The 26,952-nt window shown below is 36.3% G+C and overlaps 1 protein-coding gene across 1 annotated transcript in view; it reads right to left on the reverse strand.

Annotated features, from left to right (window-relative positions):
• Window positions 1–651: 651 nt before the first annotated feature.
• DHX15 (DEAH-box helicase 15) overlaps window positions 652–26,952 on the reverse strand; it is a 55,829-nt gene continuing 29,528 nt past the window's right edge. The window contains exons 6-14 of the mRNA XM_068975735.1: window positions 21,328–21,495; window positions 11,637–11,723; window positions 10,519–10,668; window positions 10,016–10,124; window positions 9,353–9,544; window positions 6,261–6,383; window positions 4,774–4,964; window positions 2,388–2,557; window positions 652–1,195 (exon numbers count right to left, since the gene is read on the reverse strand). Of these exons, the coding sequence (XP_068831836.1) occupies window positions 1,078–1,195; window positions 2,388–2,557; window positions 4,774–4,964; window positions 6,261–6,383; window positions 9,353–9,544; window positions 10,016–10,124; window positions 10,519–10,668; window positions 11,637–11,723; window positions 21,328–21,495 (1,308 nt within the window). The 3' untranslated portion in view covers window positions 652–1,077. The remainder of the gene's footprint in view (window positions 1,196–2,387; window positions 2,558–4,773; window positions 4,965–6,260; window positions 6,384–9,352; window positions 9,545–10,015; window positions 10,125–10,518; window positions 10,669–11,636; window positions 11,724–21,327; window positions 21,496–26,952) is intronic.

Genomic DNA, 26,952 nt, shown 5'->3' on the forward strand with positions numbered 1-26,952 from the left:
AAGTATGAGGAACTGATTATTACTAGGGACCCTTTGATAGGACTCACCCTGAAGAATACACCTGACCCTAAAGATGGTCACACCTACCCTCTGATAGGTCATTTGTGGATAAAATAGTCTATACCTGTCACAGAGAAGGAAATTCACATTTTAACACACTATACTCATGACTTTGTACACTGCACAAAACACCCAACATTAAGAATTCAATAAACTGACCAACATCTACAATATCACTTCCTATTGTCTATTTAACACGAACATTTGTTTCAGAGACTAGAGTACATAGAATGTCTAAGTAAAACAAAAAGATCTGCTAAAAATTTGGTAACAAAATAATCAGTCTTATAGAATGAACTTTATGATGAAAACTATCATTATTCTGTCTTTGGGGATCCAATTCTGAGTTAAAAACAACATACTCTATCCCACTAGATCAGATCCTAACTAACCTAACAAAGTGCTACAGTATGTCCTTTAAAACCTAAGAGCAGCCCCTGTGGAAAGACGCTGAATATGGAGTCACAGTACACTTACAATTTAAGGAAACAAAAAAAGCCCCACACTTGGGAAGAAAAGAAGCCATACTTAGACTAGAACAAAAATATTAAAGTGCTGTGGCCAAAATTAGTATAAATAGACTTTATTGAAGTCAGTGCCTCTGTACCGAGACAGAAGATTGTGTCTACATAAGCACAAGTTGTAACATTTCACAACTTCTAAAAGGAATGTCAACAATTACAACGATCATGCATACCATGGTCGATAATCACATTTTAGAAGCATTTTCAACCATTTCTAAAGAAATGCTTATAACATTGTTATATATAGAACTACTTTCAATAAACTGCAAAACATTGATCGACTTTTCCAGTATGAGCTACAGTGTCAACACAAAAGGGAGGCATAAATGTTTAATTTATGAAATCAGAATGGAATATTTACTGTAAAGAAAAATTAAAAAGCTTTCAAATAAAGGCCATTATTGAACCAACATGAAGAGCACAACTTGAACTTTTCAGTTCGTTCATCTTTTAAAGCTGTCCTCTGAATAACTTCAGTTCTAAGCATTGAATTTCAGTACTGTGAATATTCCTTGGATTGCAGTTTGGCAATGATGCGGTCCAACTGTCTCTTTGCTTCACACTGTGGGAAATTGCTCATGTCATAATATTGAGGGGCAATTTTCACCAACCTGTCCAGAAGGAGGGGAAAAATCACCAAATTAACAATTAGAGTACTGGAGCTTCTGATAGGATAGGCATTATTCATTGACACACTGACAAATGCAAATAATAAGTCCAAGCCAATGGTAAAATTACAAATGCCTAATCCTTATCAACACCACTTTTAGAAATGTGTGCTTCTTAGTACGCTGCAGATTTTCTGATGGTGGACTTTTCATAAACTTAAAAAACGAAACAAAAAACCACTCAAATTCTTGTAAAAAAAAATACTCCTTTCTTTTACATAGACATTAACATAAGGTCATAAGTCTCTTCACTCTGGAACACTATTTTGATCTCTCTCTTTACAGTTACAACATTACAAGTTCCATACAACAAACAGGCTGATATTCAAATGACTGGATCTTCTCATTTTCTAAGTTTTAATAACCATAAATGTAACTCTATACCCCAAAGAATAAACCTGACTGAATCTTTTTAAACATTTAGCCATGTAATTTTCTTCTCAACAAAGCATTTAAGATAAAATGGTAATGTCCTATACAATTTAAGTGTCAAAAGTCACAAATCAGTGGAGGAAAGAAGCCTCAAAATATACAGCAAGTGACATCAACTAAAGTAAGTGCTTTCAGTCCCACCATTCTTGGCTGACATTTCCATCTTAAGTTACAGAATAGATTCTGGCCCCTAAAAAAAGTCACAAAGGGGGACTGCAGTGGGTGGGTAATTTTGCTTAAAGTCAGTCAGTTCTGATCACATTTTGTGAATCAAATATGCAATGATACAAAAAGAGGTGCAGTTTTTAATGCTTGCTTTGCTTTTAAAGCACCAACATAGAAATAAATAATAACTGAGAGCTGAAATACAAAGATTGACTACTGGAACCTGGAGACCAAGTTAATCACAACAGCAAGAGAATCGCTTCAAAGATACTCTTCATGTTAGTCAAGTTTAACTTGGTGTCTCCAAATTGCCCATGCCCATGCTAACAATTCTACCATCCTCTTTACAAAGCAATTATTCTTAACAGATAATCATACACCATTTTGTGCCCCAAATCTATACACAGGAGTATACACCCTAGCTGGGGAACACCCAAGTTCCCCAGAGTGAACAGAAGAACAAGACAAGACTCTCTTCAGATTCCATTCTCAGCAAAATGGTAACGAAAACTTTTAGAATGAAAGACACTGAGCTTACCACTCGGGCTTGATGTCTGTACACGTCCGGATGTAATTCTTTGTTGTAAGAACAAACTCATTATAAAGCACCCATTCAGGCTTGTGGTCAAGAACAGTAGAGGGATGCAACTGAACCACTTGGTTATCTTTCACAGTTAAGTAATGCCCTGTTCGTTCTAAATGTGCCACCTGAAACCGAAACCCAGTAAATTAATACAATGCTTCTGACGTGCTAGTTACAAAAGTGATATAAAGCCTATATATCTATACCTATATAATCAGGGAAAGGCAAGCCTCACCTAGTGCTTTTAATCTGATGGCTAGACTTATTTAGCACTGCCTAATAAAAGCAGCAATCAGCAAACGACAGCAGGCTAAATCCAACTCACTGCCTACATCTTTAAGGCCTCTTAGCCAAGAACAGTTTATACACCTTTAAATGACTGGGGAAAATATCAAAACAGAAACACTTGGTGATGCTGGAGCGGAAATCACATGAAACTCAAAATGGTAAGTAAAGTTTTTTGAAACATAGTATGCCCATTTGTCCAAAGTTGCTTTTGCACAGCAAGGGGAGGCAGAGTTGAACGGTTTCAATAAGGGACCTAAATCTGGTCCCATCACTCAATGGGAAGAGATGCGGAAACAGTGTCAGACTTTATTTTGGGGGGCTCCAAAATCACTGCAGATGGGTGATTGCAGCCATGAAATAAAAAGACGCTTACTCCTGGGAAGGGAAGTTATAACCAACCTAGACAGCAGATTCAAAAGCAGAGACATTACTTTGCCAACAAAGTCCGTCTAAGTCAAGGCTATGGTTTTTCCTGTGGTCATGTATGGATGTGAGAGTTGGACTGTGAAGAAAGCTGAGCACCGAAGAATTGATGCTTTTGAACTGTGGTGTTGGAAAAGAGTCTTGAGAGTCCCTTGGACTGCGGACTGCATGGAGATCCAACCAGTCCATTCTGAAGGAGATCAGCCCTGGGTGTTCTTTGGAAGGAATGATGCTAAAGCTGAAACTCCAGTATTTTGGCCACCTCATGTGAAGAGTTGACTCATTGGAAGAGACTCTGATGCTGGGAGGGATTGGGGGCAGGAGGAGAAGGGGACGACCGAGGATGAGATGGCTGGATGGCATCACCGACTCGATGGATGTGAGTCTGAGTGAACTCCGGGAGATGGTGATGGACAGGGAGGTCTGGCGTGCTGCGATTCAGGGGGTCACAAAGAGTCGGACACGACTGAGCGACTGAACTGAACTGAACATATAATAGTAAATAAACTCAATTTCACTCAATAAATATTTACTAAGCACCTACTAGGTGGCAGGCACTACACTTTGAAAGTCCCATTTCTAATGGATTTTGGTTTTAAGAGAGAATTAGAAATCCATAATGCTTGAGTAATAGTGAAAATCCTAACTCTGATAAGCACTGAAACTTCAGAATAAGGTGCCACAATAAACATTCTGTTATTCTGATCTCAAACACAGACAAGGTACCAATCTCCTTTCATTCTGCCTCCATGCACTTAATGGCCACTCCATGTATTGGGCTCATTTGGCCTTAAGGCAGGCCACATCTTACTTATTATACATAGCCAAAGGAGAGAATCAAAGAACAAGCGGGATATTTAAAAGATAACTAAAATCAATCTCATTTCAAATAAGGTACTGATGTGTTTTCATTTTTTCACCACACTTTCATTTTGAAAAACATAATTGGTTTCATGTCCCTTAAACTGTAAGAATTACCTGACAAGTTTTAACTTCAGCCTCCAATATAAAACACTTAAAACCAAAAAAAATATTTAAAACTTATTTTTCATCTTAAATCATTATTCTGTATCTGACTTTCCTAGGACCCACGTGTCTTTAATACCAAAGATCGCACTACAGGATTGAGTATACAACAGTTGCTTATTTGAATTTTAGGGTGATTAGTTTCCACAAAGGGAGGAAACTGAATTGTACTTCTGGATCCATCCAGAAAACTGCTTCCTTTCAGCATTCCAGTGCAATTATACATCTCCAATTAAGATCAAGATTCAAAGAAATTCTTTGATACATTTATCCAAAGTCAAAATTTGCATTGAAGAAATGGCTAATAAAACTCACCTGAAAATAGCCAAGGTATCTATTTAGTATAAAAAGACTCCACTATTTAAAAAGTGCTTGTAAAGTTGATTTCTACATAACTGGATCCCTAACTATGCCATTTGGTAAACTTAAGACATGTAAAAACTTCTCAGTATATTAGTTCATTCAAGAATCTGGACAAAAAATTAAAGATTATTTATAGGCATTCTTTAACTGAATTTTGTGTTTAAGTGGACTCCAAGCACTGCTTATAGAAAACAAATATTAAGTAAGCATTTAATTATGTACTCCTGTACGGTCCACATACCTGCATAAAATACCCAGTAACCAAAGCTTTTCTTATATTAATATAATAGTCCCTGCTTGTAAAATCAGTACTTCGACGAGGCAAATTAAATCTGTCCATAATTCTTGATAGCTGCTGGCGTACATTATCTGCTGACATCAGGGACCTGTAGTTAATGAAGTTGTCATAACACCACTGAACCGACTCATGATCTACAAAGTTGGAAAGAGGGAAAGTAAGAGGGGACATGAATCATCCAAATAGGTGTATTATCTAATTAAAAAATAAAATCAGTATAAATAGCAAGCTAAACCAAAAAGGGAACTAAACCACATCATTTTATAAATTAATCACAGTCAATCAACTTTACTAAAAATCTGGAGTCAAGTTCAAAATTTAAAACAGCACTAAGGTTTCTGGCTACTGAATGACAAAACAATGATTTTGGAAAAAAAAAATTTTTAAGTTATTTTACCCATGGAAATCTACCTGGCTGTTTTCAACAGATATTCTTTAACAGGGGTGGATTCAGAGAATCTGGAAAAATGCCATGTCTTTCTCATTTTCAAAGAAAAACAGGCTTAGATTAAGACTATCAAATGCAGCTTAAAAGTTATAATACTCTCTGAAAATATGATATAAAGCTAGAAGAATATCTCATCATGTAGCAATAGCATCATATTGAACCATCTTTCCAATGGTGGGCATTTAGGTATTTTTCGTTTTTCTTTACTATCATAAATAACTGAGATGATAAACTTGAATCGTATCTCTGTCCAAAGAATACTAAAAGAAAATTTCACGGATTATCTATAGGTCAAAGGGGATGAGTTTGTTAAGGTTGGTAACATCAAATCTACTGCTTTTCATAAAGATAACATGTATTTCTATTCCCACCTCTGGTGTTAAGACTGCTGCACTGCACTAGACCCACTCCTACACAGCTAAAGACAATTTTTCTTTAGCCTTTGCCAAATTTTATAGGTGACGAAATGGTACCTCTCAAATAATAATGCACATTTACTGAACTGCAAGTAATGCTGAATAGCCCCCCACTCGAGTTTATGAACCACTTACAACCTGGTCATTCACATTTGTAGCCTATTTTCCTATTTCGTTAGTTTACTTTGATCTAAGAGCTATTAGAAAAAATATTAGTAATAACTCTGTAAGTAATACAAAACTATTCACACAAAAGGTAAAGTTTAAAAAAAAAAAACTATATCAAAAGCCGTATGTTTGTGGTAAATTTTATACCAGCATTTCATTTTTACTGCTCTGTATTTTCTAGCTTTCTAGTGCTTTCCTCCTGATTATAAAAATAAACAACTTTGGAAAACATGGGCAATTTTTATTTTAAATGCTAGTCAGGAGTTTTTTCTCAAGTACCTCTGGGTTTCTAATGTAAAGTTGTCACAGATAATAAATGAAAGGGAGATGAAGAAATACCTTATATGCTGCAAGTGATGTTTAGACAAAAGAGTGCCTTCAATCTAATTTATACTTACTTTGTTTAAAAGCATGGTAGACATTCAGCAGTGTCAGATGATCTCCATCTATGTGGGCAAATCTCATCTTGGCCTCATCTGCAGCTTTCTTGGCCTCCGTGGGACGAACAAAACACTGTGGGACTAAACAAGGTTGGTATGGGCCCAACACAAACGCCCATATCGATGAGTCACGCATTCACAGACAGAGGAACAAGGCCTAGCTAGGTCAGTTCACAGAGCATAGGGCAGGGCAGGATGGCCTCCAACTGCATCTTGGACTGTTTACTACCTTGATTTGGTACATCAACACCTAACCACATCTGTAAGACAAGAGGGTTTCAAAGCTACAGAGTACCTGATTATTTTTAACTAAATCTAAAAGTAGGCATCAAAAACAGCTATTCTGAAGGCCATCAAGATACTAAAAGCTCAACTTATTGAAAAAACCAGTGCCGATAGCTCTACCAATAACCAGAATTATGGTGTCAATAGCCTTTTAACTAAACAAAAATTTTTCAAAAGGTCATTCATTCAATCCACTGAATTCCCCACTGCAGGACCTAAAACAACTTTCCAACCAGTCTATTGCCACATTTCTATCGTAATTCTTCCCTAGTGTCGTGGCTATTACCAGCTGGTGGGTATCACTATTAGCACTGGTGAGCAGAAGCATATGTAACATAAAAAATATCATGAAATCTTGGGTTTTGATGGTAGCAGTAGTGGTGGAAGGTTAAACCGCCTTTGAATTAAGAAAATTCAAAAAGGCTAGGAATATTCAGCCTAGTTTTCCAGCATTTTAAGAAAAAGATTAGCAAATAAAGTCCCAAGTTCTTTTTAAAAATTGTTATTTGACTCAAATTCCTCATATAAAAGCAGAATCCAATATTTTAAACGTTGACAATTAGTCTGAAACAGTCATTATGTCAGGGTCATCAAAATGAACTATAGTATTTTTTAAGAGCCTCAATTTTAAATCACATAAAACTTGAAGTTGTTACAAAGTGTGTTCTACATTTTTTCAAATACAACTTTCCTTAATTTACTTTAGCAATTCCATAGTTATAAAAGCAGTAAGAAAATAAAAATATTTAACAGCTTGGGACTCTGTCAACACATTTTTAAAGCTCTTAAAACCTTGTCAATAAAAAAAATTAAAAATCATCAGTTCAGATAGAAAATAGGAATAATCAACAAGATCAAATACAGTATCAAATTACTCTTTACCATCCATACAGTTTCCCCTTTAAAATGATTCCAAAGAAGCCAAACAGAAACAATGACACATGATCACAGTAAATATTAAGTCTTGCTTAATGTAACTGAAGCAAGGTAACAGATATAAATACAGAAATCTCTCATAGCTGTGAACGTTAATGTGAACTAGCTACCAGAGTTAAATAATCGGGTTTAAGAAGCACTCAATAAGGCCCCTGATTTTTTACTATTTATATCAGGACCCCCAAACTCCAGAAACTCCTTACATGGTAAACAAAGCATTACAAACTAAGCAAACTGTTTTAGTTGCATGACTTCTTAATCCTTTAACACTCCCCCCCCCCACAAATGCCTTGCTTAATAACTAATGTACATAAATATTCACTCTCTTGATGTGCTAAAGACAACTAGTTATACCCATGCTTTGCAGAACCACCACAAGTAAGAGATGTAGATGGGAGATCTCAACTGCATCATAATGACCAATTTTTTAAAGGGCTAGTTAGTTTTCTAAACTCGAACAATGCTAACTCTATAGTATGCCCAATAAAAGAGAACCTGGAAATAGAAAACTAGGTAGGTAACAAACACAGTCTGTTAACTCTTACCCCACACTCTCTAAAGCTAAAATGTTGGGTTAAGTACAACCAGGAGAATCTAACAAATATCACATATATAAGAAAAGGCAGACAACAACCTACCACCACCTCCGCAAGAAACTACAATTTCATTAAAATGATTCAGTACTGCCCTGCCCATCTGCTCTGAGTCTGATCAATCATAACTGCAAAAAAAAAAACATTTTCGCTAGTTCTTAAATTAAAAATTCACATCATTAAAACACACATCTAACCTAAGCCAAAAAATTTATATTTAGAAATTTAAAAAAATTCTTCCTTTAATTTCATGTAAGAGTTTTAACTATTTGAGGTATTTAATTATAAATAAAACCAATAAGCCACTCTATGACTGGAAGTCAATTTTCCCCAGTACTGAAATTAACATTATAGAGTACTTTGACAGTCAGTAAAAACTTAATACGCTTCCTATTTTTAGCTGTAAGATTCAGTGTACATTTCTATGTTAATAATATTTCTCTGTTTTGGAAAATCTAAATTCCAAGTTACTATTTGTGAATTAAATGTTTCAGCTATTAATAAAAAACAGTAGTATTTGTTCAGCTCAATGTTCTGATTTTTAAAATTAAGCAATTTTGCCTATTAAACATATTTCTTTTATCAACTGTCTTCCTGCCACTGTAAAAAAATTACCATCAGATTAGATTTTAAACCTAAAATTATACATTACTACTTCTATTTATTTGATACTAAGTTTAAAAGAATTATTTGACTGCCACTGCAATACAGTTTATACATGAAGAGAAAGCTTACTCTTTCAATGATGGCTTGGTTTGTCTCAGGCTCACTTAAATAGTGCCAGCTACTAGAACAAAGTTCTTCCTGAACTTTCAGCAATAAACTGCAAAACTGATGGACCTACCAAAGAACTCAGCTGTAGTATCTTCAGACTTATTCTTTCATTTTTTTGGCTACAATGTGAGGCTTGTGGGATGGAACCCACACCCCCCTGCAGTGGAAGCACAGATTCTTAACTACTGGACCACCAGGGAATCCTGGCCCTAAACTATTCTTTTCTCATTGATATTTTCATCTGAGCCAATGTTTTTTACTACATTTTGTGCACAATGCTTTACTTTTGTAAACACTATATTATTATGAAGCTATTTTTCAAGATATTTAGCAAACAAATTAGGTCCCTTAAAACATCTATAAAATTCACTATCATACTAAAAATTAAAAAACAAACCCAAAAGTGAAGTCCACCCAAACTTTGAAGAGCTGGGCTTTTTTTAGTTCCTTTTCCTCTATTACCTGACAACATAGCAGTAATAGATAGGACCTCATTAGAACAGTTGTAGTCACAACTTGCAATAACCATTTTAGCGAGCTGTGGATCTAGAGGAAACTCGGCCATCATGGATCCCAATTCAGTCAGATCTCCATCATCATTTAAAGCAGCCAGATAATTCAAAAGTTCTAGGGCTCTCATCAGAGTTTCAGGAGCTAGGAGGAAAAGGCAATCTATTAAGACAAGCTGCCTTAATAAGCAAAAACGTGACAAAGCACAAACTATTAGAAGCAATCTCATTTTTCACTCTACAGTGGACCAAACGTAAAACTCAAACTGCCATCAAATTAAATTACAGAGATCTAGCAAACTATGAATCATATAAAACTGCAAAACTTGCCTGTACAGTAGGTAAATGTCACTTTAAGTACATTAAGTGTTAACTCAACAATGTGTTTATCAAATTATTTTGCCTCAAAAAAAAAAAAAGAAAAAATTTCCCATTTTCATAAGGGGGAAAAAAAAGACTATTTGCTATTTTCCCACTCTTTCACACTTAATGCCAACACACAAAATTTCTCTTGATGTATTGTAAGGGAAAGGTAAAATGTATTTAATATATATAAGGAATAGGATAGTCAATTTTGGTTAAAAAGATTGATAAAACATGCTTTGAGAATTTATACCTGGTGGATCCATAAAATCAAAATGCACCAAGTCATCAATACCAAGTTTCTTCAACTGTAACACAACTGATCCTAAATTAGAACGCAAAATCTCAGGATAGGTATTATCCTAGAAAAATACAAAAACATTTGTTTAGTTGAATATCCCATAGTCTTCTTGCTCCAGGAGAAAAAAACATATCTGTTCTCATCCTTAGCTATTTACTTTGGCATTTCTTCTAAATGACCGACTTAGACAGGAGAAAAGTATTTGTGAACTAAAAAGGAATCAGATACTTCCTGTAAACTATCTTTATAGGGTTCAAAAGGTTACCACTGCTGCCCAATTCGACTTAGAACTGTAACAAAGGGTTGTATTGGTAGACTACACCATATATTTCAGGGAAAACCTGAACAGCTTACAGTGCCAAAAGACAAGATAAAGTAAGTGAAGTAATTTTCTTCTGGTAACAAGTTTAACTTAACCTTCCAAAAACAGACTAAGGACACAGTAAAACCCTTACCTGCATCTCTGTTTTGTAAGCTTTCTCTGTATAAAGTCGGAAGCACTTTCCAGGTCTTGTTCGTCCTGCTCGACCAGCCCTTTGTTGAGCTGAAGCTTTACTAATGGCTGTCACTAAAAGGGACTCAACTCTGATTCGAGGATTATACACCTATTGGGACGTAAATAACATTACAATTCATCCTCCAGTTAAACACAAAACTGTGATCTAACAGAAGTATCCAAAGCCCAAAATAAACAAAGCAGTATTGATGACCAGCATAAATCATGCTGGGGCAGAAACAGAACTCATCATTCCTTAACTTTCTTTCAGGTATTCTGACTCCAGCATTCTGAGATTCAAGCTAACATGAAAAGTCACTTAACACAGAGGTAGCTCTACTCTTCCTAATTTAAAATGCTTTCAGTTTTACCTTACTCTTATATGGTGGATAGTGCTGAAGGTTTTTGCCTGAAAAAAATAAACTTGTCAATTTCAACACCCAATGTTCAGTGTGGACATCAAGAAAATATTTTGAACTCAGTCCAGAAGTCAGTTATATGCTGCCAATTTAAAGAATTGTTTTCCATCAAGAACGTGAATACTATGCACAATAAATTCTCCCAAATATAAAACATAATCAAATTCGATCAAAGATCTTAGGTAAGAAAACAGTTTTACTTATTAACTGAGTAATCCCTTAATTTGGCTAAAGTGCTTGGGTACTCATCACTGCTGAACTAGAGGTTAACATAATACTTTTTTTTTCCCCAAGTACTATGCCTGATACATAATAGAAACTAATTTAGCTGACTGAGTGACTAATGGGCAGGGATGATAATCCCATACTTTTTACTACTCCTTACATGAATATACATTCAAGTATGAAACACTCAGGATCACCACACAGAAACAAAGAAAGCAATGAAAAGAAAAACAAAAACAAAAACACAGGATTATAAACATGGGCTCAGAATGTGAAAGCCAGCTAGAACCAAAGGCTCAAATCACAGACTTCTGAAAATGAAACAAATTGGAAAATGATTCTAAAAAGCGAACTTCAGGCATGAAACAAGTAAGCAATAAGTACTATCAAATGAACACTAATTTATAAAGTACTATAGTACTAAAATATGTACCTTTTGTTTTGCAAATCCAGGATCAATTACAAATACCACACCATCTATTGTCAAAGATGTCTCTGCAATGTTAGTTGACACAACCACCTGTTAAGATATGAACAGTATTTAACTTAAACTACAAGCCAAGTACAATTCAAATAATAAGATTAGTCATTAACTTATTATACTAAACAATCAATTACAAACCAGTAAATAAACAGGAATTAGGTTTAATCTTTAATAACCAATGCTATATAAAGACAAATTAATATTTAAGAATTCAAAGTTTCATTTAGTTCATCACAGCACCTTCCATTTTCAATAAAAAATCTTCAGGTTATTACTTGACTACATTAGGTTTTAATTATTCAAATAGCAGAACAAAATCAAAAGAAAGTAACTCATAAACCAGTAAGTTTATCTCACAGAAAGTCTCTCTGAGAAAACACTTCTTGGTTAATATTCAAACTGTACAACACGTACATGTTTCAATACTTTCAGGCAACATTTACAAAGGAAAACTGTATCACCAAAAGTCAACTAAATATTTTAAATGAAATGGCATGTGGGGGTGAAAATCTCAACTTAGAATCCAGTAAGAATTGGTGTATCATCAGAATTGAACATAGATGTTCTGGAAATCTCAGAGGGGGTATCACAGCATTCAAGGAATCTTAAGGAATGATTTGAACTTTTTATTGAAAGTGAATAAGGTTCAAAGCATTTATATACTAACATGACTGTTTTTTCATGGGGGTGTTTTCTGCTTTTGAAAATTAGGGACCTGAGAATGACTTGTCACACAATTTTTTCTTTTTAAGCAATGGAAAAATGGGATCTTCATTAGTATTTTTCTCAAAGCATCTGATCTGAGGAAGATTACTGCCATTAAGGTGGAGATGCCTGAATATGCAAGTAGTTGACACAGATGAATCAGAGTCTGCTCTTAAAGCTTTTTAAAATCTGCAAAGAAAGATTAGAGGTGGAATGGAAGTACAATGACAGAAAAAACATGCCGTAAGAATTTTAAAGGATGTACTGCCCAAGCAAAGACAAGGAAAACTTACTCAGAAAATGGCATTTAGGAGAGCTGTTGAAGATAAGGTGGGATCTACCCACAAGGGAGAAGTGAAGAGCAGTAGAAGGTTCTGCTTAAACAAAAGCATGTGGATAAGAATGCCGTTAGGCACATAAAAGAAAGGACTCACATTGCCAGGTAATCTTGGAGGTTTAAAAGGCTACGGGAACATCATTAACAGGATGATATTATGCAATTATTTACATGTCTAAAACCAAAATGCTCCCTTTTTGCACTGATCAGCTGAAAAGAATACTAACTAGCAAATGAACAGTAAACTATAAGTGGTCTGATGCTAATGAAATATATTTTCCAGAACATTTCAAAGACATGAACATTCAATAATTAGAACTGAAGTAAGCATAAACAAGGTCAGGAGGTGAACTTCAATAAGTATATTCTTCTACAAAGAATATTCTTCTTCTACAAAGTCAGTGTGTAGTATCAAAGCCAGGAAATCAAATCTAAGTAGCTAAGTAAGAGTGGAGCAGTTTTAACACACTCAAACTTCAATTTCCTTTTATAACTCTTGCATACTAGTCAGCTGAGACAGAGCCCTTGTAAACTATACAGAATCACAAACCACACGCTTGTTACTATATAAGAGGTCTTGTGGCTTTCTGGGATTCTGGGGCAAAAGCTGTAGTTCTGGAAAACGTACATATAAATAGAAGTATAAAACATATATTTTGGGGAAAAAATACACTTCACCTATTTCTTCTAGAACAAAACACAATCAATGTAATAAAAATGTACTGGTGCAAATAATTTTTGTCCATAAAAACTGGTGTTCACATGTTCTCTCTGGGTCTGTGTGACAAATTGTACAACATCTACAAGGAGGTGTGGATCTGTGATTCCACAGATATTAAGAATCAGGTGATGTTCACATCAACTTCGGCAAGCTCTGTGTGATTACTGTTGAGTCAACTGACACCCAAAAGTTAAAACTCTGAAATTCCAAGTGTTAACAAAGACCTAGAGAAGCACAGCTTTTAGGTTTTTTCCAATTTTTTTTTAATTAAAAAAATTAATGGGCTAGAAAGCTTTAAGACAATAAAATAATTTCTTGAGTAGGACCTCCCTGCCCCATGAGAAGTGGGTTTTGGGACAAAAAAGGGAAAAACTCTTAAACTGTGCAACTTTGAGCTGCAGATACAGTACTCGCTAAGGCTAAATAAAATATGCATACACACACACTCAGCGCACCCCCCCCCCCCACAAAAAAGACAAATAAATGATACAAGTTATCTAGCTGCCTTGGAACCTTAACAGTGGGGTGAGGCAAGCCCTAAGTATTTTCTAGATGTATTTAGTGGCACATGATCTATTTAGGAAGCGGTCTCAACACAAAGTGGTCCTGAATTTGTTAACGAATACATATGCTACAAAGCTTTCTAGACTATAGCTTGGCAATAGTGTTCAAAGACCCTTAAAGAGTGTTCAAACCTCAATGACAAAGGAATTATTTCAGATAAATAGCCCAGTATATAAACTCTATGATAAAAAAATCAAAACAATGCCAATTCTTTTTATATTAAATGTGTTAAGAATAAACTCTCATCTAGATTTATCTTCTTCCCCCTCAATAATCTGCTTTTTAATGGAATTCACGTTGATTTATTTCAATAATTTCATTTCAAAGTACTTGAGATGCTCTACTTGAATTATATTTGGACACAATAATGCATTTAGGTTAAAGAAGTGTGGGTTTTTAGTCCCTAGGGAACTCGGTGGGGTCTCTAATTCAGTGAGGACATTAGCTTATTTGTTTGTAAATATTCCAGCAGTACCACACTAAGTTATCTTCAGATAGTGGATCATTAAGCCTCTCTTTAAAATTAGAGAGACATCTCCACAAGGGCCATTTCTCTTTTTTATTGAGCAATGTACGCTCTGAGCCATGTTAATTAGTAAACTGTGAGATAAGATACAGAAAAATCAGCTATCTTTATGGACAAAATTAATGAAAATGAGATAAAAATAAAAATAGTTGCTGGATTTAATAACACCAAATCTATAAAACAGCAAATAAGTCTTAGTCAAAAAAATGCATACGTAATTTAAGCATAAATGTTAATAAACGTAGAAAGCAACAGAAGCTTTAAAGTCAAATATCTGAACAAATATCAAGAATGATTAATGATTAAAAGAGGTAAAGAATCCACCCTCAAAAATTTATGTATTGCATCCTCAACTTTTCTTAACTATTAGAAAGCTTGGAAGTCTACCACTGATGCTGTGCTAGAGCACCAGGCAAAAAGATCTCAATTACTTGTGAAAGGAATGCTAGTTACGTATCCAATGCCCATAGACGCTTACCTTTAATACAGCCTACATTTTAAAACTTTAGTACTAAAAGGCTGTTTCGTTAGTTTGATCACTATCAATTAGAAACTATTTTCATAAATTAATACAATGAGGAGTAAGACAACAAATGAAGTACTACTTTACAAAATGTGATCCGATATAATTTAACAAAAGTATGAATCAAATAGTATTTTAAGTAATTGGAAGTAGACCTTAAATCCCTAACTCTTTCTACATAATCTTATTTATCTTTGTGCTTTTGGTCAGTTGTTATTTTTTTGAGTACAGCTGATTTACAATGTTGTCTTTCTGCTGTACAGCAAAGTGAATCAGTTATAAAATACATGCTGTTGCTGCTGCTAGGTCGCTTCAGTCAGCTCCAACTCTGTGCGACCCCATAGATGCCAGCCCACCAGGCTCCCCCATCCCTGGGGTTCTCCAGGCAAGAACCCTGGAGTGGGTTGCCATTTCCTTCTCCAATGCATGAAAGTAAAAAGTGAAAGTGAAGTCGCTCAGTCGTGTCCAACTCGTAGTGACCCCATGCTCCTCTATCCATGGGGTTTTCCAGGCAAGAGTACTGGAGTGGGTTGCCATTGTCTTCTCCATAATATACATATATCCGCTCTTTTTAAGATTCTTTTCCAATACAGGTCATTACAGATTACTGAGTTCCCTGTGCTATTCAGTAGGACATTATTAGTTACCTATTTATATATAGTAGTGTGTATATATCAATCCCAATCTCCCAATCTATCCCTTCCTATAGTTTTAAATTAATTGTGAATATCAATCAGTGACAACATTCCTGAACGAAAAGTCCCATTTCAGTAACTGGCACAGTAAGGTTTAATTAATGAATTCATGATAGAAGAATTAAGCCTTGGCCTTTACAAATAGAATATTACCAAAGTTATAGCATTTAAAAAAAGAGGACAGGAAAGCAGCAACTGAATACTAGTTTTTCCTTTTCCATACCCTCATATAACCTGTGTGCATCTTCACTATCTTTCCTCTTTCCCCACAATCCCATCAATCCTTTTTCCTACTTTAACTGGACCTGCCAGGCCCTGGGTCTGATGGTCACTTACTCATCTTGCCGGCCAGTCAGTGCTTGGCCGTAGTGCATTTCAATGGTCTCAGGTTTTCAACTAGTACTATCTCCCAAAACCAGCTTCAAAATATATGACTGGATGAGTAAACCCTCCTCTATAAACTTTTATAAAAATCGTTCATTATCCCTTAAACACGCTGGGCTTCAAAGTGTTTTCCCTCAGAGTATGATGCACCACTGCCAAGGGAAGTTCCCCCTCCCACTGGGGTCATCCAGGGAGGCTATGAGAGTGTTCCTGTGACTTCTAAGACGAAGCTGACTCATGCCAGGAGATAACATGATTTCCCAGCAAGAGATCCTACAGCTTTAGCTGAACGAAAAACATAATTAGTAGATGATGAAGTAGCACAGTGGCTCTTAGTTTTCATTCTGAATTAAAAGCGGGAGATATCCCAAGGTAAACCAAAGCCCTGGAAACTCCAGTGGCCTCAACATCACACACATATACAACTGCTGCTGAATCACTCCTTTTAGAAAGACAAAATTCCTCTAAATATTCTAGGATTTACAAGAACATGAAAAGCAATAGCTTAAAAAACAAAACAAAGCAACCACTAATTCTATTCCATGGGCTTAAACTGTTGAAAAGTCTACAAAATGTACCATGTACAGAACCAGCAACAGACTGAACCTAAATTTCTACTATACTAGTATTAACAGAGAAAAGAGCTCAAATATGAAGGTAAGGTGGGCCCCATCAAAGTAACTCAAAATGGAATGAAGAGAACTACATGAAAAGACAAACATAGTAAACCTTGCTGTATTTACTCCAAGATAAATAAAATCACCATTTTAAAATTAAAAGCAGATATACAAAGTACCCATGATTTCAAGAAAAATTAAACCATCCACATGGAAGATGCACTAACTCCACTTTAAACAACTACTTTTATACACATCAACTGACAAAGAATGAAGTAAAAAAAAACTGCAGAGAATGAGTACTTTTCAGTCAACAAATTACCTTCAAAATTATATACTAAAGTTAACACTTAAAATTTGAAAAGTTTCCCCCCAAATTCTGAATGCAAATAGTAACAGAAAGTATTTTCCCATGTTCTAGAGACAGCACTCTGACAAAAATAGTTGCAGCATTCAACATAATGAAGCTAGGATCAGACTTTTTAAAGTCATGTTCACAGTTTTTGATTTATGGTTAACTCTAAACCTGATTCCACCACCCACCCTCCCCCATCAATCTCCTATTAATTTATACTCCACTAGGCTCATGCAAAGATGGGCTTGATAAAGGACAGACATGGTATGGACCTAACAGAAGCAGAAAATACTAAGAAGAGGTGGCAAGAATACACAGAAGAACTGTACAAAAAAGATCTTCACAACCAAGATAATCACGATGGTGTGATCACTCATCTAGAGCCAGACATCCTGGAATGTGAAGTCAAGTGGGCCTTAGAAAGCATCACAATGAACAAAGCTAGTGGAGGTGATGGAATTTCAGTTGAGCTATTTCAAATCCTGAAAGATGATGCCGTCAAAGTGCTGCACTCAATATGCCAGCAAATTTGGAAAACTCAGCAGTGGCCACAGGACTGGAAAAGGTCAGCCTTCATTCCAATCCCAAAGAAAGGCAATGCCAAATAATGCTCAAACTACCACACAATTGCACTCATCTCACACGCTAGTAAAGTAATGCTCAAAATTCTCCAAGCCAGGCTTCAGTAATACATGAACTGTAAACTTCCAGATGTTCAAGCTGGTTTTAGAAAAGGCAGAGGAATCAGACAGCAAACTGTCAACATCCACTGGATCATCGAGAAAGCAAGTGAGTTCCAAAAAAAAACCATCTATTTCTGCTTTACTGACTATGCCAAAGCCTTTGACTGTGTGGATCACAATAAACTGTGGAAAATTCTGAAAGAGATGGGAATACAGACCACCTAACCTGTCTCTTCAAAAACCTATATGCAAGTCAGGAAGCAACAGTTCAAACTGGACATGGAACAGTGTCCAGACTGGTTCCAAATAGGAAAAGGAGTACGTCAAGGCTGTATATTGTCACCTTGTTTATTTAACTTCTATGCAGAGTACATCATGAGAAACACTGAGCTGGAAGAAGCACAAGCTGGAACCAAGATTGCTGAGAGAGGTATCAATAACCTCAGATATGCAGATGACACCACCCTGATGGCAGAAAGTGAAGAGAACTAAAAAGCCTCTTGATGAAAGTGAAAGAGGAGAGTGAAAAAGTTGGCTTAAAGCTCAACATTCAGAAAATGAAGATCACGGCATCCGGTCCCATCACTTCATGGGAAATAGATGGGGAAACAGTGGAAACAGTGTCAGACTTTATTTCTGAGGGCTCCAAAATCACTGCAGATGGTGACTGCAGCAATGAAATTAAAAGATGCTTACTCTCTGGAAGGGAAGTTATTACCAACCTAGATAGCATATTGAAAAGCAGAGACATTACTTTGCCAACAAAGGTCCGTCTAGTCAAGACTGTGGTTTTTCCAGTGGTCATGTATAGATGTGAGAGTTGGACTGTGAAGAAAGCTGAGCGCCGAAGAATTGATGCTTTTGAACTGTGGTGCTGGAGAAGACTCTTTTGAGTCTTTGGACTGCAAGGAGATCCAACCAGTCCTTCCTAAAGGAGATCAGTCCTGGGTGTTCATTGGAAGGACTGATGCTGAGGCTGAAACTCCAATACTTTGGCCACCTCATGGGAAGAGTTGACTCATTGGAAAAGACTCTGATGCTGGGAGGGATTGGGGGCAGGAGGAAAAGGGGATGACAGAGGATGAGATGGCTGGATGGCATTACCGACTCGATGGACACGAGTTTGGGTGAGCTCCGGGAGTTGGTGATGGACAGGGAGGCCTGGCGTGCTGTGATTTATGGGGTTGCAAAGGGTCGGTACGACTGAGTGACTAGACTGAACTGAGGCTCATGTCTCAGACTGTAAAGCATCTGCCTACAATCCAGGAGACCCAAGTTCAATCCCTGGGTTGGAAAGATCTCCTGGAGAAGGAAATGGCAATCCAGTGTTCTTGCCTGGAAAATCCTATGGACAGAGGAACCTGGTAGGCTACAGTCCATGGGGTCACAAAGAGCCGGACACGACTGAGCGACTTCATTTTCACCTTCAGGCTCATGCTGCCTTATCTTTTCAGTAAGTTCTTTCAGTTTGAAAAATGTATCTGGTTCATTTAACATTTGGACAGCCAAGTAAATAATTAACCAAGATAAATTTCAATATCTATAATTTTTCATCAAACTGTTAAGAAAAAAGACAGCAAAAGAAAGAAAAAATTTTTGACTCTCCTAGGCCTGTATACAGAAATAAACAATAAATTCCAAATTTGATTGACATGTAAGTCATAAGTGAGTAGTATTTCCAAACATTTTTTCCTACATGAATAGACTCAAGTATATAGTGGTTGCCACGAGGGGTTACTTTGTTCTAGAAATGTTAGTACCCTGTATACACTCAGTTTTATCTGTGTCAATCATCTTCCAAGGTGATAAAGGTAATTATTTATACCCACTTTAAAATATAGATTTCAAACTTTAAGAAAGAATCATACCAAAAATTACATGCAACTTTAAAGAACCTTACATAAATGTCTGGGATTTTTAAAAACCAAGCTGACCCTATTGTTCTAGTGGTTTTCAAACCTTTTACAGCAATGCAATCTTATTTTCAAAGGATCTATCAGAATCCCCATCTCAAAAAATAAAAGCATAGCTGCCTGTATCAAACTCAAATCTCCACTGTATCCATTCCCAACAAAGCACGCAGAAACAAGGCTGGAATACCCCTGGCCTCAGTTCCTGTGCCAGGCAGATATCCATATCAATGGGACCCACAGTTCCTACCCTCAAGAAATCCACATTATTTATTCAGTGTTATTAGTGCTACTGTTATCAGAAATCTGTGCAGTCAACAATGACATTTAAGTTATGCTGGTTCCAAATCAGGAAAGGAGTACCTCAAGGCTATATATTGGCACCCTGCTTATTTAACTTATATGCAGATTATATTATGTAAAATGCTTGGCTGGATGAAGCACAAGCTGGAATCAGGACTGCTGGAAGAAAATATCAATAACCTCAGATAAGCAGATGACACTCCCCTTGTAGCAGAAAGCGAAGAAGAAACAGAGCCTCTTGATGAAAGTGAGAGAGGAGTGAAAAAGTTGGCTTAAAACTCAATACTCAGAAAACTAAGATCATGGTATCTGGTCCCGTCACTTCATGGCAAATAGATGGGGAAACAATGGAAGCAGTGAGAGACTTTATTTTGAGGGGCTCCAAAATCACAACAGATGGTGACTGCAGCCATGAAATTTAAAAACACTTGCTTCTTGGAAAAAAGCTATGACCAACCTAGGCAGAATATTAAAAAGCAGAGACATTACTTCGCTGACAAAGGTCTGTCTGGTCAAAACCATGGTTTTTCCAGTAGTCATGTATGGATGTGAGAGTTGAACTATAAAAACAAAGCTGAGTGCCAAAGAATAGATGCTTTTGAACTGTGGTGTTGGAGAAGACTCTTGAGAGTCCCTTGGACTGAAAGGAGATCCAACCAGTCAATCCTAAAGGAAATGAATCCTGAATATTCACTGGAAGGACTGATACTTAAAGTGAAACTCCAATACTTTGGCCCCCTGGTGCAAAGAACTGACTCACTGGAAAAGACCCTGATGCTGAGAAAGATTGAAGGCAGGAGGAGAAGGGGATGACAGAAGATGAGACGGTTGGATGCCATCGCCAACTCGATGGACATGAGTTTGAGCAAGCTTCAGGAGTTAGTAATGGACAGGGAAGCCTGCCATGCTGCAGTCCATTGGGCTGCAAAGAGCAGGACATGACTGAACAACTGGACTGAGCAACTGAGCAAAAATTCTAGGGAAAAGCCAAGGAACTGAGGAAAAAAGTACTTTGTGCCAAGTGATTTAATGGGGAGAAAGACATTTGGCCACCTTCCTCACCCTAAGCAACCTTCCATTTGCTAAGGAAGAATTTCCCAGGGATATGGTAGCAGTACCTGTCAAAAGATATGCAGAACTCTACACAAATACATTTCCTTCCATTTACTTTCGAAATACAGATAACTATGTAGCATAGAATTCAGATCACAATCACCTGTAACTTATTCCTTGAATTATAATTCAATACAATTTGATATTTCACAGACAAATCTTTCGGTATCAATGCAATGTTTATAGAGAACATTTCAATGTTACCTTTCTTCCAATTGCTCCATTCTGTTTTTTTGGAGGTGGAGGTTCAAAGATGCGTTGTTGCTGCTGAGGTGGGAGTGTGGAGTACAATGGAATGATTTTGATGTCACCGACTTCAGGGCCCAAATCATCAACCTCACGCTTTATTCTCTTACAGGCTTCATCAATTTCCTACAAAATAAAAGTTTAAGTGTGCAAACAGAATGAATACACACTGAAACATTTTAAGGATTTACTATAATCCTAGTTCTATGCAGCTTATTTTAGTCATCACAATTAATTCAGCAAATTTCATTGGGATTTCAGAAATAATCAAAGAAACTTTGATTTCTCTAGTCACATAAACACACAATTGCCTTATTGACATTCCACACCCTTTTTTCTTAAGAGCCAATGTCCTAATTAATTCTCAACAAATTGTACTAAAATTGAAATTTCTCACCCAGGAATATTTAACTGCACTCATAACCTTTTCAATTTTCACAATCTACAAGAAATTGATGTGCAAGATATTTTAAATAAGCCAATTAGGCTTTAATGTCACGTATCACTAATGCAATTATATGGAAGATTTGCTTTATTGTGCCTAATGAGAACACACACCTCTACAGTATCAACATAGATATTTAAGAACCAGGTTAACCCAAATATCTTAAAGCCTCTTCAAAGATCTCCCTAATACACAAAACAATCCCAACACATTTGCATTTAATTCCAGGTTTCAAAAGAGGACACAATGAATACTGGGAGGGTGTGAGAGACAGAGAGGTAGGTGAAGGCTCTAGGGGATGGGAAAGGGACTTTAACATGGGAAGGGAGCTATATTTAAAATTTTACAGAAGCTTTAATTCAGTTAAACTCAGAAGTACGCTAAATGATTTGGCAGTATGGCCAATATTAATTAGAAGTTACCCTTATTGACAAATTATCTCTTATTCGAAAGACAGAACAATTTTTAAAAATTTACCAAGTAAAATTATTGTATATTATAATTAAGCTAGAATAATTTTCCTTAAAATGATTTCTTAACTAAAGTACAATTCTGTTTCCGTGTTAAAAGAATATACATAAGAACAAAAAAAAATTTAAACAAATTTAAAACATTTCAGCTTTCTGGAGTATTGATGAGGTCTTAAAAACTGACAGAGAAAACTACTAAAGATCTTATATACCGATTTCCTTTGAGGTATACAGTTTCCAAAAGAAATGAAAGTTTGCTATTCATTGAAAAAAAAAAAAAAAGAGAAACAAATATTTTTACCAAAAAATTGCTTTCAAATGCTGTATCTAGATTAGAATGCCCCCTGCTGGTATACAAAAACAAAATTAGATCTTAAAAAAAGAACACACAAACACAATATAAACCCCAAACTATATATATAGTTCTCAAAAACATATATATATATATACACATATCTCCTATAGGAAAACTGATGCCAAAATCAGAATATTTTTCAATTCTGTTAATTCAGAAGTCATCAAATACCAGATTTTATATAGAAAATTAAGAGCCCCAAATTGTGCATTTGCAGACTCTAAAAATTTTAACAAGATTATTCCAAATTTATTTGAAACTATCTGCTAAGCATGTATGGAGCTGAAACAAAACCACTACTGCATGTGATATAATGAGTGAGAAAAAAAAAAATCCTACACTGTTTATGGTTTTATGTAGACAAAGTTCTAAACATTATTTTTTTAAACTTGGCAACAGAATTTTCCCTAAATTTAACTGAACTTCCAGAGTCAACCTTGACAGTTCGAAAGACCAGAAAGCTCACTGACATTCATCAGCACAATGCAATCTTCCGCTTAGTCATGAACTGAGACAAAAGTTCAAGAGTTTCTGAACTGACCAAGACTTTCAGCTCCAAAATCATCAATATATATGTTAGCAAATTAATTTAGACCCTACTGAAGAATCTAAACTCCTACATGTTGAAAAAACTAATTTTACTCAGTGAAATTAAAGATGAAAGAATGTATTGCTTAAAGAATGAAGAGTTCAACATCTTGAAGTATTTACTTAAAACAATTCATATTTCAATTACAATCATTGTTATCGAACTTGGTAGCACAGCTCCTCTAGGGAGTTCTACTAGAAACCCCTGGATTAATGGATTAACAACAACAAAAATCAACATTCACATTTTCCAAACCTTCACTAATTAAAATTGGTCTTTCCCCTCCCAAATTAACTCAAGCGACTATAGAAACACTATTGTTTACATGGTCAAAATTGTAATATGGTTGTCATTTTTAAGCTTTGAGATAGCTAAATTTTATGGGTACGATTCAAATTTATGGAGATGGGGTACAGAACTCCCAGAACCTATCACTTAACTAACCAAATAAAAATAACAGGCTCACAAACATGAGGAAAATAGTAATATTGCTACCTCCTCCTCAAAGGTCTTCAAATTCCTCAAAACTAGCTAGTCGGATAAAAGAAACTTAAAAATGGAACAGGATACATGAGATAATTGGAGATTATTCCTTTCCCTTCCCCAGCTGTGGGAGAGCTGCCAAAGTATCAGCCATAGAAATTCAACTCACAGAAAAGCATTTCAGGTCCTCACCAGAAGGCCATCTGATATTTCTTATAGAATTCTAATGTGCCTGACTATCTGAATATAATGATTATTTTGAATAGCCGTTGAAAAAAAAAACATGCTACTCACTCTAGAGAAAATGAGAAACTAGGGACCAGACACCAAAGAACAAAATGAACACAAATGCCTCAACACTGCAAAATATAAAAAAATCCTTCCATTCAAAATGCATACACAGACTAATAGTTAGAGAGGTTTATCTGTAAAAGTGAATTTGTAACACACCGTATTTCTCAAAAGAACAAGTATGATTCTTTACTGGGAATGTTTGCAAACTGGGGGAAGTGTATCTACATCTAATGGGTAAGGGCCAGAGCCACAATAAGCACCCTACTACGCATGGGGTTCCCACAGCAAAGAATTAATCAGCCTACAACATAAATAAGGACTTCCCTCGTGGCTCAGACGGTTAAGCGTCTGTCTACAATGTGGGAGACCTGGGTTCGATCCCTGGGTCGGGGAGATCCCCTGGAGAAGGAAATGGCAATCCACCCCAGTACTACTGCCTGGAAAATCCCATGGACAGAGGAGCCTGGTAGGCTACAGTCCATGGGGTCGCAAAGAGTTGGACACAACTGAGCGACTTCAGTTCACAACATAAATAGTGCTAGAAAAAATAGAAATAGTACTGGAAAAAAAAATTTAAGGACAGTTATAGTTCTTAATGCAACAATATTTAATTAAATATTATATATCAAGCATCCCTGTAGAATCTGAACAGCAGTTAGAGTTCACCTTCTCCTGGAGGTTAGGCGGTCACATAGCAGACCACTGATTTTGACTATGTGAAAGAACTAGGGCAATTTCCCACTATACTGTTTAGGGTGGTGTCACTAATGTACCATGGGCATTAAAATAGCTAAAACATTCAACTGGAACAGTGACTTTTAACCTAAGAGAACAGAAAAATGGCCTTTAGAGCTTGTTAAAGACACAAAAGAGAAGATAATGGCACCCCACTCCAGTACTCTTGCCTGGAAAATCCCATGGATGGAGGAGCCTGGTGGGCTGCAGTCCATGGGGTCGCTAAGAGTCGGACATGACTGAGCGGCTTCACTTTCACTTTCACGCACTGGAAAAGGAAATGGCAATCCACTCCAGTGTTCTTGCCTGGAGAATCCCAGGGAAGGAGGAGCCTGGTGGGGTGCCATCTATGGGGTCGCACAGAGGCGGACAGGACTGAAGCGACTTAGCAGCAGCAGCAAGGATGCAGATTCTTACAGTATTTCATCTGTAAATTTCATCTGTTTCAGCAAGCCTGAACAGGGCCAAGAACTTGCTTTAACAAATTCCCCTACCCAAGGCAGGCAATCCACTGACCACACTTGAAAAAAAAATGTTCTAGAGCAGGGATCAGATTTCTTACTATAAAGGGCCAAAATTTTTTAGGCTTCCCATCCATATACCACCTCTGAAGCATATTCTGTTTTCATATAAACCCTTAAAATATGTAAAAACTAAAACTAAAATATGTAAAAACAGTTCTTAAAATACGTAAAAACTAAAACAAGAGGGTCAAGCATATGTAACTAAATTAATTAAAATTCTGTAAAATTAAATTTTAGTTCCTCCTCTCACCAGCTGCAATGCAAATACTCAAGTTCATTATATTGTTGCAGCTACGAAAACTAATAGCGTGGCATCTAGTTTCATTACTTCATGGCAAATAGATGGGGAAACAATGAAAACAGTGACAGACTTTATTTGGGGGGACTCCAAAATCACTGCAGATGGTGACTGCAGCCATGAAATTAAAAAATGCTTGCTCCTTGGAAGAAAAGCTATGACAAACCTAGACAGAATACTAAAAAGCAGAGACATTACTTTGCTGACAAAGGTCCATCTAGTCAAAGCTACGGTTTTTTCAGTAGGCATGTATGGATGTGAGAGTTGGAGTATAAAGAAAGCTGAGCACCAAAGAACTGATGCTTTTGAATTGTGGTGTTGGAGAAGACTCTTGAGAGTCTCTTGGACTGCAAGGAGATCAAACCAGTCAATCCTAAAGGCAATCAATCCTGAATTTTCATTGGAAGGGCTGATGCTGAAGCTCCAACTTTGGCCTCCTGATGTGAAGAGGAGCTAACTCACTGGAAAAGACCCTGGTGCTTGCAAAAGACTGAGAGCAGGAGAAGGGGGCAAAAGAGGATGAGATGGTTGGATGGCATCATTGACTCAATGGATGTGAGTTTGAGCAAACTCAGGGAGATAGTGAAGGACAGGGAAGGCTGGTGTGCTGGATTCCAATGGGTTGCAAAGAATCAGACATGGCTGAGCAACTGAACAGCAACAACTATATTGAACAGTATAGACATAAAAACATTTCCACATGTAAAGAAAGTTCTAATGGAGTAGCACTGTTCTAGAAACAGACTCTCAGATCAGACCCTATACCTGACCTAGCGAATAAAAATCTGCAAGATTTCCAAATGACAGGCATGTGTATTAGTTTGAGAAGGACACTGCAGAAAATTCACAAAGCCTATCACAGCAAATAACAAACTTTCAGAAAACCTCTAAAAGAGTTTCTTTTATCCAGATAACTCACTGAACTTATTTAAGCCATCAAAAATTTCATAGCCCACCTGTAAACATCCTGATGGAAATGAGTTTAGAAAATGCTGCATGTGAGAATAAAATCCCTATCTTAAAAATGATGTAAAGTCTAAAGAATTTCAGTGATTCCTTCCAATTCTCAATAAACACATGTAGGAAGACAAAAACAAAACACAAACACTTGTTTTGATGGTAGATGGGCACCTGAGTTATCCAAATTCCCTTACAAACTAAATTACTGCCTAGAGTAACCAGATTTCATTCATGGCTCAGCAGAATGGCAAATTAGCACAAAACCACTTGCCACTCAGGTCTCTCCAAAGTTGAGATTAAAACTGCTAAATCCTGAAATTCTAAAAGCATTTAATATTCTCAGGATATCAACTAGAACACAAAGGTTAACAGCATAAAAGGGTATATTCCTAGAGTACATAAAGGGAGTTATATATTTCATATATAAATA

Source organism: Capricornis sumatraensis, chromosome 7 (genome assembly GCF_032405125.1).
Source record: "Capricornis sumatraensis isolate serow.1 chromosome 7, serow.2, whole genome shotgun sequence".
Taxonomy (NCBI): Eukaryota; Metazoa; Chordata; class Mammalia; order Artiodactyla; family Bovidae; genus Capricornis; species Capricornis sumatraensis.